We start from the raw sequence: 15937 nt of genomic DNA on the forward strand, positions 1-15937 counted from the left end.
GTGCGACTACAGCAATCAAAACCCCATAACACAAATCATACATTCAAGAAAGTGGAAAACCACTCAAACAACAATAACAGTTCACCCTCATCTGGTAGCTAGCCACTCCAGAGTCTGCGGTGGGTTGGCCACACGTGACCCTCAAACCAGGTTTTCACTTAGGGGGAATGAGTACTAACCTTTGGTCGGGAAGAGCCCTAGATACATCCAATAAACTTTGAGGGAAGACATCGTAAGTTCACGTAAAGTCTGGAGCAATTTACTCAGGATCAAATACATATGCCTTAAACGTGTAAAAACAACAATACCACATCTATTTCATTTCACTCACACATTAGAGTGCAAGGATTACATAAAAATGGAAGTTAATTCCTAAGAGAGGCGATCTTTCCATCTTTGAGCATCTGGTACAACCGCACTTGCTCCTTGGAAATGTGCATGGGAGAGTGAAAATGCTCTACCTGCAAGGCATTCTGAAAGACTTTGAAACAACCATGATATTGGCAACGGATGATTCATCTAAATTTTGAGCCAATGAAGTATTCTCAAGACGCGTGTTTTCAAAGTCTCCCTAAGTGGCAAAAAGGGACGCTTGCGTTGCAGATAAAGTAGCTCGTACATAATCCAGAGCTTCATCCTTCCTCGCTATACCCCTACACTCAGAGAGACTTTACATAAACAAAAACCCTATACTCAGAGAAACCCAATAAAACCTAAATTTTAAAGGAGCAATAAATGTCATACTTATCATAAATGGAGAACAACCGATTCCTTTTTGCCTTCCTCATTTTGTTCTTCTTCATATTCCTCAACGGTAACTCGTATGGTATTCCTCCTCGTTGTCTTCGTTCGTCACTGAGCGCAATTTCGTTCTTCAAATGTATTTTTACCATCGATGTCATATTTTGGAACATTTAATTTGTGTTGCCTTGAAACATATTTTTCACTCAACAATCTTATTTCCATATCAATTCCAATTGAACGTTTTAATTGACTTTGACTAATAAAATTGACGAAAATGACCAATGTAACTCAGTTTATAAAGTTGAAGAAGAGAAAGTTTAAAACTATAAGATGGAAATAAATCCCAAATACAATATACGTCATAAAAGAAAAAAGATATTCAACCTTTTTTTTTTTAAACAAGTACAAATCATGGGTTAGTTAAATTAAGGGAGCCAAGTTTAAAAATTGTAGTTATATACTATATTAGTAGTACAAACCTCCTAATCTATCATTTGTGTTTATCTTTCTCATAAATAGACAATAAATAGAAAATAAATTAATATAAGAAAATTCATATTCAAATTTTATGCAAACTCTATCATATTATTTATAAAATTTTGAGACTTACATAAATTTCACTCTATCAAAGTGAATAATGAGTATAGAAAAAGTGAATGTTAGAATAGGTGTTGATACCACATCACTTGAAACATTTGTTGATCGTTTTTTGAAAGTGAAAAAACTCTTAATTTCAAGGTTGTTCCTAGAGTTGTCACATTGCATACTCATATTAGTTACAAAACATCATCTCCAACCTAAAATTCTATGAACAATTTCTTTATAAAATTCAAAGAAAAGAGATTCTTTTATCTAAAAAATAATGATAAAGAAAATGAAAAATGAATGATGCAACATCTTAACAATAAGAAAAGTACTTAAATCATTTTTAGTCAGAACAATCAATTCATTCTTTACATCAATATTTCACAACACATAAACATAACTGAACTTCCAAACAACACATATCCATGACTGAACAATAATGAACTTATGTATTAAAGTAAACAAGTTTAACTCGAATCTGATGTAAACTGGTAAGAAGCATAAGAGAGACTTCCCAATTCAATACTACTATGGATTAGTTTAGCCTTTGAATTTTCACCAGCAGCACCAATTGCAACATGCAATGGATAAAAATGATCTGGATGTGGATGAGCCTTTCTCGCATGCGGCGCCTTTTGTTCATAATGATTCACATCTTCGTACCTACAAAACCCATTCAAATCGAACATTCAAAACCTAACCACATGAAATCGATACAGTCGTTACTGCAGAACCAAACACACAGGGGACGGACTTACCTTCCATCAAGAAGGGCGTCTTTCAACCAATTATCGAATTCTAAGGCCCAAGGAGCAACACCGCCGCGAGGGTTAATTGCTCCCAAATTATGAACAGCACTTCCGGAACCTATTATCAAAACACCTTCATCTTTAAGAGGTGCCAATGCTTTTCCTAAGTTGTAATGGTAAGTTCCATCCATGTGAGATTGAACAGAAAGCTGACAAACAGGAATGTCTGCTTCTGGATACATTAACATGAGTGGAACCCAAGCACCATGATCAAGTCCTCGCTTTTTGTCTTCGTCCACGCGGTTGAAACCCGAGTTTTTGAGTAGTTCCTTCACTCTTTTCGCTAAATGTGGAGCTCCAGGTGCTGGATATTTAAGCTAGTAAGGGAAAATTTGAATTAGAGTTTCTCACCTAACGATTTAGATATTTGAATTTTATAACTGTCACCATGGATGAGTAATTACTAATTAAAATATAGAGACACGTGTCATGATCATGTGAAACAGAAGAAAGAAGAAAAGAAAGAAACCTGGTACATAGGTTTGGGGAAACCATAGAAGTCATAGATTGTATCATTGGTTGTCTGAATAACGTTAACGGTCGGAACAGTCGTATCCCAATGACCAGAAATAATCAAAATCGAATTAGGTTTCTCCCCAAACACGTCCTTCTTCCATGATTGTAGAAACTTCCTCGCCACAATCGATTCATCTATCGACAACGTTGGTGATCCATGTGAGACGTAAAACGTATCCTTCAAACCCATTTTTTGTTGATTAATTAATTGCTTCTCTCTATCGCTCTATGCTTTCAATTTTGGGTCTCTTTTTCTTCTGTGTAGAATATATAGAGAGAAAGAGAGAATATAGAAGACGCGTTGGAGAAAAATATAAAAGAATTCTTTCAATAAGGTTGTAGGTAGATAGGATCCACCAAACATCGAATGATATCAACACGTTTGTGCTCACGTCACCATTCACATAATATAAGCAATTGGTGACTAATTCTTGCTGTCCTTTATTCGGTTTCTAGAAGAAAAATATAATCTAAAAACCATTTTTTAGACATGTAATATTTTATTTATCTTTATGATGATAAAAAACATTTTTTATTATTTTTTATTTGTATGTAGGCACGTGTACAAATGTACATTTGGATACCCTAACTAATAACTCTAATAACGCTAATCCAATGAGAGTTGCAAGATTTTAACCTACGTCGTATAAAAAGTGTTTGTCAACCTTGTATAATGGTAGTTAGTTTATATATATAATTTCGTATATTTTGAGTTTTTAATGATTAATTGATTGATGATTACGATATATCTCTATCTTATTTATAACATCGTCTCAACTAATTTGAAATTTTCGTTCGAAATTTAAAATCTAATATTTAATAAAAAGGAATTGAGAAAATTTAAAAAGAATTATATTTTATAATATATATATATATATATAATATATATATATATATATATTATATATATATATATAATATATATATATATATATATACATTAAAAGCAAAAATTGTAAAATTGTAAAATAAATAACTTGTCGAAATGAATATTGTGAAGAAGATGGATTCTCGTTACTTCCATCATAAACTATCAAATATCTCATACACCATATAATTGTTTAATGCACTAAGTAACAACTATAATCAATATCTTAACTACCTTCTAACAATATGAAAGTTAGATGTTATTGTGCGACTAATTATTACAACTCTAATGACATGTAAAATCAGTCCTTATCATGTTTCAAAGTGTTATCACTCTCTTCCTCAACATGTTTAAATATTCTTCACAAGTTGAAGGTTGGTATATATCTATCAATTTTAACTTAATTAAAAATTTATTGGATGGTTAAGGATGCAAGGTTTTGGAGAACAAATCAGTTAGTTGATCTTTAGACTTAAAAGAGAGGAATTTTATGATTCATTTATTTTGTTTCTCACTCACAATATGACAATTTATTTTCAAGTGATTGATTCTCGTATATAAGACATGATTTGCTACAATGTGTAGAGCATTTTAGATTATTACAGTAAATCACAAGAGTTCTTGTGCATTTTACTTGAAGATCATTCATGTGATTAAGTCGCCATTGCAATTCACAAGTAGTTGTTGTAAGAGCTCTATATTCAACTTCTGATGATAATTTAAAAATTGTCAACTATTTTTTTGTTCTTCATTGAAATAAGTGACTTACCAAGGAAGAAACAGATGACCTAAAATGGATCTTTGAGTATCAACACATCCTACACACTCTGCATCTGAGTAATCATTCAATTGTATGAAGGAAATAATATACCTCGGCCTGGACAGGTTTTAAGATATTTGAGAACTCGACATGTTGCATTAAAATGAATTATACTAAGTGCATATAAGAATTGGCTCAATTGATTAGTAAAATGTAATGTCGGGTTTTGTTGCATTTAAGTACAATAATCTACCCATAAGTCTTATATAGGTAGGTATATCCGAATAAGGAACATTGGAGTCATTATAGAGTTTAAATGCGGGACCAGAAGGTGTAGAGACTGGTTTAGCTACAATAAAACTTGAATCTTCTAATAAGTCCAAGCAATACTTTCTTTGACATATAACAAGATTCCACCATTTGAATGAGCTACCCCAATGCCTATAAAGTTCTTTAGATTACCCAAATCCTTGATTTTGAATGTGTTGTTCAATTCTACTTTGATTGATTTGATTTCATTCAAATCATTTCCTGTCAAAATGATATCATCCACATACACTAACAAAATGGTAAAAGAGGACGAGTTAGTTTTGAAAAATATGGAGTGATATGAACCAGCTTGTTTGTAGTGATGTTCAAGAATAAACTTGGCAAGTTTTTCTTACCATCACTTGTAGCATGTTTAAGCACATAGAGGGATTTGACAAGATTAGGTTTAGTGGATTAGGTTTAGTGGTGTGAACATTGTTTGACAAGTGACTTCAAGCACAAGAGGGGGTGAATTGTGGTATTCAAAATTCGTGATTAATTTTAGGGTTTTTGTTACTTAAAAAACAAATTGTGTTAGTATTCTTTAGGATCATAGTAAATTGAAAATCAGAAGAAATAATAAATAAAAACAATTGCGTAAATTGTAGAAATCAAAAGGTTTAGAGATACGGCAGTAGTAATTTATCCAAGTTCGAAAGAACGTTAGCCTACATCTATCCCCAAGAGATTTTCTTGATATTTTGACTATAAACTTGAGCTTTTACAGATTATTCCCATGAACCTTGATACAATATGATCTTGAGATGTTACAAAGGCTAAGCTAATGAACCAATTAGAGATTTTCCAGGTTTATTTCATGAACCAAATAGAACTTTTTCTGGCAAAGCACTAAAAACCAACACAGGGATTTTATAACTGGTTTATCCCAAGAACCAAACTCGATTTTCCAATGATATTACACTCTTGAGAATTACAACAATAACACAACTAATACAATTTCTTCCTCACAAGTAGTTTTTCACTCAAAAGCACCAATGTAACTTAAGTGAAGAATATATTTCTAAATAAAGGGAGAAAATAGAGTGATAAATTCCCAAGAAGATAAAGAGCTTTGAAAATTGGTATTAAATGAAGAAGAGGTGGTCCTTCTTTATATAGGAGATGAAGACATAATAATACGAAAAACATAGGTCATTTTAATGTCTCACTTGATTGGATTCTAGTCCCAATCGATTAGATGACCAAATTTAATTGATTATCTTGGCCCAATATGGAAATATTAGATAGAGAGTTGTTACTAGTCTTTAATATATTGTCCTAGTCGATTAAGTAGTCAATTAGGATTTTTCAAATCAATCGACTTAAGGTCCCAAACGGTTGGTAGTTCAAAATGTTTTTCCAATCGACTGACTTAAGGTCTCAATCGATTTGGTAGTTTAAAAAAGCTTGTAAAAGGAAGTTGAAAGTATCTTAATCAACTGCCTCAAGCTTGAAAATACTTTTAAGAGCTTTGACATTTAAAAAAGATGTTTGTTTGTTTGTGCGTGTGTGTGTGTGTGTGTGTGTGTGTGTGTGTGGGTGTGTGTGTGTGTGTCTGTGAGAGAGAGAGAGAGAGAGAGAGAGATGCCTTAGTATCTTAGGTGTTACTCTCATACTTTCACAAACCTCTAGTCACATATAAGACCTTCAACATCGTTTTCCAGATATATTGATCATATAAGCACTTCAATGGACTCTTGAGTCTCCTACTAAAAGAGGATTGATATGTGTTACTCTCATACTTTCACAAACCTCTGGTCACATATAAGACCTTCAACATCATTTTCCAGATATATTGATCATATAAGCACTTCAATGGACTCTTGAGTCTCCTACTAAAAGAGGCTTGATATGTATCGGAGTTTTTTCATCATCATAAAATAGTTAGAAAGTTATTACCACTGACTTCAATAGTCATTGGTGTTGTCGTCATTAAAAATTTAGGAAGGTTGTCAGTAGTATCAACAATTTCATACCTGCAAGAACATTGATCCATATTCACCTCCTTTTTTATGATGACAGTGCATCTCTCAAGGAGATGGTAAAAGAAAACAGATAGATATATAATTAAAGTCGTTAAACTCCCTCTCAATGAGTAAATCATTTATTTTACTCCCTTGAGAGTATACTTCTCCTCCTTTATCACAATCAAAAAGGCGAAAAATAACTAAAGCACATAAATCACAAAATATCAAATAGAGAAAGGGAAGAAGAAGGAAGAGAAAAGGCACATAATCATACTAATCCGTGCATGATTTATTTTAAAAAATTGGTTCGGTTCTTATGTAAAAAAAGTTTTCTTTAGGAAGAGGTTTTATAAAACATATGCGATTTGATTAGATAAGGTCACAAATTCAAGTATATGCACTCCCCTTTTTAATATGATCCCTAATAAAGTGATGTCTAACTTCAAAATGTTTAGCCCGAGGGTGAAGAATCGGGTTTTTAGTAAGATTTATACTGCTAGTGTTGTTGCATCTTATCGAGTCAACTCCAAGATTAGCACCGTAATTTTTGAGTCGTTATTTCATCCAGATAATCTGAGAACAACGGCTACCCCATCAACGAATTCTACCTCAGCCATGGATAGCCCGATAATTTCTTGTTTCTAGTGAGTGACATGTACCACATGTACTTTTCCTATGTAACATTCACCAAGAAAAATCAGAATCGATTATTGATGACACTCTATCATCATGTAATTTTTGTAAGCATTTGCAATTGTTTTTGATGAACTTTACTTTCTTTTGATCAAGATAGACCAAGAAATAAAAAGGAATATAAGAAGTGAATAAAAAAGAAACAAAGATGAAAATGTGAAGAATCACAAAGAAAAAAGGTCAAAAAGCTACTAGAAAATGGTGTGCACGCAAACTTGCATAATGTGCATGATGAGGAGCTTATGATGGATCATGTGTGCGACCAAAAGAATCGCATGCGCAATGCTACACTGGAAAAGAAATCATGTGAACGAGAAAAGATGTCGTGTGCGTGATGGTTTCTTTTTCTGTCACATTTTTTCGGCTATAAAAGGGTAAAAGGTGGAGGAAATATGTGAGAACACTTTTGGGAGATAGATTTTGATGGTGAAGCAAGTTTTAGAGCTCTGGAGCGAAGTTTTTCATCAGTATAAGCCAAATTCAAACTAGAAATTCTTGTATTGTTTCTTTATTACTTCAGTTATGATTCCTATGAGTATGAATAGTTAAGTTTGATTGATTAGGGCTTGTTAGATGAACCTATATGAACCTGTTGAGACATATGTTTGGATCTTTGTACTATTTGCATATTTGATTTATCAAGTATCATTATTTCGTTTAATTTATGTTCATTTCTTTAGATGTATTTGTTGGAACAAGTTTGGTCAACATCTACAACCCTTAAGTTTTTATGATAACAAAGTATAAAGAATAATTTTATACTCTAATAGTTTCGTTAAGTGTGCAGAATCTTAAAGATAATGAAAGCAAATTCTAGACTCTGGATAGAGCAGACTCTGAACAAGCCAGACTCTGGACAAAGTTCATAAGTCAGACTCTAGACTCTAGACAAAGCAGACTCTAGACTCTGGACAAAAGCAAACTTTGGACTCTAGAAAAAGCAGACTCTGGATTTTTGACAAAAGCAGAATTTGGACTTTGGACAAAGCAGACTCTAGATTCTGGACAAAAGCAGACTATAAACGTAAGCAGACTCTGGACTTTGGACATCATCAGATTCTGAACAAAGATTGAAATACGAAGAAGTACTAAACTGTCGGAGAAGGGCTATCTAAAACGCAGCGGAATTTAAAAAAAAACCTCCTTTAGTGATCCTTACGAATGGGCATGATCAGTGATAAAATCGTTACCTCTTGGGACGATCGAAACCTTTGATGCAGATCTACAGAGCGATCACGAACGTTGAACGATGACAAGGCCTCTACTCAATCCACACGAATAGATTCCTTCAATCTTAGTGCTAGCTGCTACGAATGAAGGCTTTGAGTGAAAGAGAGAGAGAGAGAGAGAGAGAGAGAGAGAGAAACGAAATTGCAACTACACAAATGCTTCTACACTTGTGTCGGCTGCAAGCTAAAAGACCCACTTAAGTGTATGTGGCCCATATCTTATAATATGCCAAAATTACTTAAGCGCGTGGTACCTTACCATATTCGTATTCTACTTAAGTACATTGTACCTTACGATGTCCTACAATTAACTTAAGTGCATTGTACCTTACGGTATTCCTTAGTTACTCTATCTCTCATTAATGCATCCTTTTGTGTGTGACCATGTAGGTTTTCGCGGCATTGGCAATTAGATTAAATCACGTATTTAACATAATAAACAGTGAGCGGTATCTAGCAACACATCACTGCTACCCAAGACACGAAAATATCATGTGATCTGACAAATCCTTTTGTGATAATACTTATGTGTACAATTACCCTTTTTCCTTTATGTCTATATTGAACACAAGGCATAGATTGTGTCATCCTTGTCCAGTTCAATATTGGCCCATAGACATTTATCCTGTTACGCGGGATGGGCAAATTCCATCTAGGTCACTCATGTACCTTAGCATGCTTCGTGGAGTACCCATCAACTGTCTTTATGGTCATCCAGTTACGGACAATGTTTGATCAGCAATAAGGCACTCGACTCTACATCTAGGGTCCATAGTGGTTTCAGGTTGAAGGATGGTACACACCATTATCACCATGAGAATAACTTATGACACTTTGCATAACATTCTATATAGTATTCTCATAACGGGTCAATCCAGTATAAATATTACTCTTAATATTCATACCTATGTTTAAGACTTGATAACTCCTTAACCATGATCCATGAGATGTGATCATCAGTCTATATACATAATAGTCTTGATGCTTTAATGTTATCCCACTTCACAATAAGGCTCGACTACGGATACTTTAAGAATAGTGTCCTTATGTTTAATGTGATCTCATGATTAAGTCACACTTGATACATTAAACGGACTAGCTATTCTAGGGACTGTATTAAACAACCATAATAAAGAAAAAGCCTTTTATTATTAATAAATAATTCGGTACAAGTACCAAAAGTATTGGCCTCTAGGGCTTACACCAATAATCTCCCACTAGCACTATAGCCAATCAGGCATACCCCTAATGCCCATAGATTTAGTATGGCCATCATGCTTCTGCTACGCAAGAGGCTTTGTCAATGGGTCAGCAATATTGTCAAGTGTAGGTACTCTGCATATATTTACATCTCCTTTATCTATTATTTCTTGAATGAGGTGATAACTCCTAAGTATGTGTTTGGATCGTTGGTGAGATCTAGTCTCCTTAGCTTGTGCGATAGCACCATTGTTATCACAATAGAGACCAATGGGATCCATAATGCTAGGAACTATGTCAAGTTCACTAATGAACTTTTTGATCCAAACAGCTTCCTTTGCTGCACTTGAGGCAGCAATATACTCGGCCTTGGTTGTAGAATCGGCAACTGTATCTTGCTTTGAACTTTTCCAACTCACAACGCCACCATTTAAGCAAAACATATAACCAGATTGCGATTTAAAGTCGTCATTATCTGTCTGGAAGCTAGCATCAGTGTATCCAATTACAGGAAGCTCTTCTTGACCTCCATATATCAAGAATGAGTCCTTAGTCTTTCTCAAATACTTAAGGATATTCTTGACAGCTACCCAATGAGTATCATCGGGATCAGATTGGTACCTACTCGTTGCACTTAAAGTATACGAGACATCTGGTCGAGTACATAACATGGCATACATGATAGATCCTATTGCAGATGCATATGGAATCTTATTCATGCGATCCCTTTCTTCCTTATTAAAGCGTCTCAGCACTTTGTCTATGTATGTACTTTGACTTAGGCCAAGCAGTTTTTGTGATCTATCTCTATAGATTCTGATTCATAACATATAGGCTACTTCACCTAGGTCCTTCATAGAAAAGCATTTCCCCAACCAAGACTTTACATGTTGTAGGGTAGGTACATCATTTCGAATGAGTAATATGTCATCTACATATAATACCAAGAAAGCGATCATGCTCCCACTAACCTTCTTATAGACACAAGGCTCATCTTCGTTCTTGATGAATCCATATTGTTTTATTGTTTCACCAAAACGAAGATTCCAGCTTCTGGAAGCTTGCTTCAATCCATAGATTGATCTTTGTAACTTACATATCTTTTGGGCTTCTTCTAGTATGTCAAATCCTTCAGGTTGTGTCATGTACACATCCTTAAGAAGATTCCCATTAAGGAAAGCAGTTTTGACATCCATCTTCCATATTTCATAATCATGATATGCAGCGATAGCAAGTAAAATCCGAACAGATTTAAGCATTGCAACTGGTGAAAAGGTTTCATCATAGTCAACCCCATGAATTTGTTTATATCCTTTTGTAACCAGTCTTACCTTATAGGTATGTACCTTACCATCCATATTAGTCTTCTTTTTGAAGACCCACTTGCATCCTATAAGGTTAACTCCTACAGGAGGTTCTACCAAGGTCCAAACTTGGTTTGTGTACATGGAATCCATTTCAGATTTCATGGCTTCTAGCCACTTCTCAGACTCGGGACCAGTTATGGCCTCTTGGTAGGTCACAGGCTCATCTTGATCCATGAGTAATACATCACCTTGATCAGTTATGAGATATCCATATCTCTCAGGTAGGTGATGTATCCTGCTTGACCTACGTTGGTCTTGTTCTACTTAATCAGGTTGCTTTTCCATAACTACTTGTGTTTCCTGCTCTAATTCCTCCATAGGTGTATCAATGCTTTGTGATTCTTGAATTTCTTCAAGCTCTACTTTCCTCCCACTGATTCCTTTAGAAATAAAATCCTTTTCTAGGAAAACTCCAGTTCGAGCGACAAACACTTTGCCCTCAGAAGGATTGTAAAAGTAGTACCCTCTTGTTTCTTTAGGATGCCCCACAAATAAGCATTTGTCAGATTTGGGCTTAAGCTTAATTGAAATTTGTCGTTTCACATAAACTTCGCAACCCCAAATCTTCATGTAAGACATATGTGGTTTCTTACCACTCCATATCTCACATGGTGTCTTCTCAACCTTTTTGGATGGAACACGGTTAAGTGTATAAGTTGCCGTCAATAGTGCATGTCCCCAAAAGGAGTTTGGAAGATCGACGTAACTCATCATGGATCGGACCATGTCTAACAGGGTTCAATTTCTTCTCTCAGATACATTGTTCCATTGGGGTGTTCCAGGAGGAGTAAGTTGGGATAGGATCCCACACTCTTTCAAATGGTCATCAAACTCTAGCCTTAAATGCTCACCACCTCGATCTGACCGAAGAGTTTTAATATTCTTACCTAGTTGGTTTTGTACTTCATTCTTGAATTCCTTGAACTTTTCAAAGGACTCTGATTTGTGTTTCATTAAATATACATAACCATATCTACTGAAATCATCAGTAAATGTGATGAAGTAATGAAAACCTCCTCTGGCTGGTACGTTCAGTGGCCCACATACATCAGTATGTATGAGGGCCAAAAGATCATTAGCTCTTTCACCTTTTCCTGTGAATGGAGACTTTGTCATCTTTCCAATTAAACAAGATTTGCATGTCTCATATGATTCATAATCAAAAGAGTCCAAGAGTCCATCTTTATGGAGTTTGAAAATGCGTTTCTCATTTATGTGGCCTAATCGACAATGCCAAAGGTAAGTTGGATTTAACTCATTAGGTTTCATCCTTTTAGTATTAATGTTATAAATAGGCATTTCAAGATCAATGACATATAGTCCATTGTTCATTTGTGCAGTATCATAGAATATATCATTCAAATAAATTGAGCAACAATTGTTCTTTATTATAAATGAAAAACCAAACTTGTCCAAACAAGAAACGGAAATCATATTCCTGCTAATTGCAGGTACATAATAACAGTTCTCTAACTAAATTATTAAACCACTAGGTAAAGTCAATACATAAGTTCCTACGGCTAGAGCAGCAACCTTTGCTCCATTGCCAACTCGTAGGTCAACTTCACCTTTTGCCAAATCTCTACTCCTTTTTAGCCCCTCCACATTGGTACAAATGTGAGAACCGCATCCAGTATCTAATACCCATGATGTAGAAGTAGATAAATTAATTTCAATAACAAAAATACCTGAAGTTGAAGTCTCTACTCCATTCTTCTTATTTTCCAGGTACTTTGGGCAGTTTCTCTTCCAGTGTCCAGTCTTACCGTAATGGAAGCAGGTGTCTTTCTTTGATATGCCTCCACTAGGCTTCAAAGCAGCAACAGTGGGTTTGGGTTTGGCAACTTCCTTGCCTTTCCCTTTATCAGCCTGCTTGCTGGGTCTTTTGTTCTGTCTCTTTCCATTTCCGATCATCAGAATGGACTTCCCTTTTGACTTCAGATTCTGCTCAGCAGTTCTTAACATGGCAAGTAGTTCAGGAAGATATTTGTCCATATCATTCATATTGAAATTAAGGACAAATTGACTTAATCTATCTGGCAATGATTGCAAGATCAAATCAGTCGCAAGTTCCTTTCCGAGGGGAAAACCCAACCTCTCAAGGTTTTCCATATGCCCAATCATCTTGAGCACATGGGGACCTACAGGGGCTCCCTCAGCTAACTTACCTTGAAAAAGGGCTTTTGGAACTTCAAACCTTTCATACCTTTCTTGCTCTTTATAGAGCATCTTCAGGTGTTCGATCATATCGAACGCATCCATATTCTCATGTTGCTTTTACAACTCTGAGTTCACGGTAGCTAGCATGAGGCAAGCAGTTTCATTGGCATCATCGGCATGCTTCTTATAAACATCTCTTTCTGCCTTAGGTGCAAAACTAGGAGGTTCCTCTTCAGGAACAGGTTTCTCCAAGACATACAGCTTTCTATCATGTTTGAGGATAATCCTCAGATTTCGGTGTCAATCCCGAAAATTTGTCCCAGACAATTTTTCCTTGTCAATGATTGATCGCAAAATGTTGTTATAGGTGTTTGTTGTCATGGTAATCTACATGAAAATAATGAAAATATAAGTATCAATAACATATTTAATTAGGCCTTTAATTAAATATGCTCCCACTATTTTACTCAAAACAAATGACCCTCACCATTTGATTCGAAAAATCCCGTTGGAAGATTTTCTAGTGGGTCGAGATCCACATTTCACTTTGTTTTAAGTCCGCGTAGGAGGATTACACAAAACTAGGTTATTTAGGTAGGAACTCCTTTCAATTGTATCTAATACAACTCTCGAATATTTTAGCTGGGTGAATAACTCCTTATTCCAATCCATCACATGGATCATTTCCAACTCTTGCTTCTAAACATATATAATCTTATTATAATTTGTTTAGTTAAGTTTGACCAATTGTTTTAGCAATTTGATATTACAATTGTCCCATCGCACCTTACTAATATAGAACATGCACCTCGCGTAGGTGAAACCTACATTATTCGATACTAGTCTTGATGAATGTTAAAACTTGGAAAGCATAAACTTAATATTTAATTTGAGGAAATTTGCAATTATTATGATCTCACCGGCTTATTTATCATATAAATTGTCTCTCACATGCATCAACATACATAATGAAACAGTTATGGCCCCTAGCGCAATTGTTTTCCCAAGTCAATGAGAGAAACTAAGCTAACCTAATAACAATCCAAGCTTCTCCAAGCAAGATCTTCAAGGTTGTTCTCCTTTGATATTGTATTCTTCTCTTTCTTCATAACATTACATTACTTAAAAGAAACTCATTTTACATACGAGGGAGTGAGATGAGAAACGAAGTTACATTAAAAGATTAAAAGAGAGGCACGACACGCAGGTCGTATTTTAAAATCCCAAAACAAAATAAAGGAAAACTAAGGCCATAACCGATCACCACAAGACAATAATAATAAACACATTATTATTATTAATTTAAATTATGTACCTTACCATATTTCGTATTCTACTTAAGTACACTGTACCTTACGATGTCCTACAATTCACTTAAGTGCACAGTACCTTACGGTGTTCCTTAGTTACTCTATCTCTCATCAATCCGTCCTTTTGTGTGTGACCCTGTAGGTTTCCGTGACATTGGCAATTATATAAAATCACGTATTTAACATAATAAACAGTGAGCAGTACCTAGCAACACATCACTCCTACCCAAGACACGAAAATGTCATGTGATCTGACAAATCCTTTTGTGATAATACTTATGTGTACAATCACCCTTTTGTCATTATGTCTATATTGAATACAAGGCATAGACCGTGTCATCCTTGTCCAGTTCAATATTGGGCCCATAGACATTTATCCTACTACGCAGGATGGGCAAATTCCATCTAGGTCACTTAGGTCCCTTAGCATGCTTCGTGGAGTATCTATCAACTGTCTTTATGATCAGTTACGGACAATGTTTGATCAGCAATAAGGCACTCGACTCTACATCTAGGGTCCATAGTGGTTTCAGGTTTAAGGGTGGTATACACCATTATCACCATGAGAATAACTTATGACACTTTACATAGCATTCTATATAGTATTCTCATAGCGGGTCAATCCAGTATAAATATTACTCATAATATTTATACCTATGTTTAAGACTTGATAACTCCTTATCCATGATCCATGAGATGTGATAATCAGTCTATATACATAATAGTCTTAATGCTTTAATGTAATCTCACTTCACAATAAGGCTCGACTACGGATACTTTAAGAATAATGTCCTTATGTTTAATGTGATCTCATGATTAAGTCACACTTGATACATTAAACGAACTAGTTATTCTAGGGACTTTATTAAACAACCATAATAAAGAAAAAGCCTTTTATTATTAATAAATAATTCGATACAAGTACCAAAAGTATTGGTCTCTAGGGCTTACACCAACATAAACTAAAATTCAACCATCTGGATAACCAAGTCAATGCTTCTGGAATAGACAAACTAGATTTACTCTGATAAATCCAAACCTCGTTTTCACTAGACTCTGAAGTCTAATCTTCAAGGCTCTAAACTCTAATCAAGCTTCAAAACATCTCAAATACGAAGTCAGTGATTTAGAAAATAATGATTGAAAGAATATTCTCGTAAATCATACATTCAAGCGACAAAATCAAATGTTTCCTTAAAAGGACAAATATGCTGAAATTGTTGAGGATTATACTACCAACGGATCTCCATGATTCACGGCTCAATCTCGTACCACTATTACAGTTGCGGAATAAAAGCAGTTTCCAATTTTATCCTCCAATAGTACTATTCATCATCTATTTAAAGAGGGCAAATAAATTGCGAATAAAAAGCGAATACACAATAATGAAAAGAGAAGAACAACAATTACAACACTCACT

At 34.9% G+C, this 15937-nt stretch overlaps 1 protein-coding gene across 1 annotated transcript; it reads right to left on the bottom strand.

Moving 5' to 3' along the window:
* Positions 1–1642: 1642 nt before the first annotated feature.
* On the bottom strand, positions 1643–2993 carry LOC127131372 (4,5-DOPA dioxygenase extradiol). The gene is made up of 3 exons (XM_051060301.1): positions 2608–2993; positions 2088–2455; positions 1643–1992 (listed from the first exon to the last, which is right to left on the bottom strand). The coding sequence occupies exons 1-3, from the start codon at positions 2842–2844 to the stop codon at positions 1797–1799; spliced, it is 801 nt and encodes a 266-aa protein (XP_050916258.1). The 5' UTR covers positions 2845–2993; the 3' UTR covers positions 1643–1796.
* Positions 2994–15937: the final 12944 nt, after the last annotated feature.

This window comes from Lathyrus oleraceus, chromosome 1, assembly GCF_024323335.1.
Source record: "Lathyrus oleraceus cultivar Zhongwan6 chromosome 1, CAAS_Psat_ZW6_1.0, whole genome shotgun sequence".
In the NCBI taxonomy this organism is placed as follows: Eukaryota; Viridiplantae; Streptophyta; class Magnoliopsida; order Fabales; family Fabaceae; genus Lathyrus; species Lathyrus oleraceus.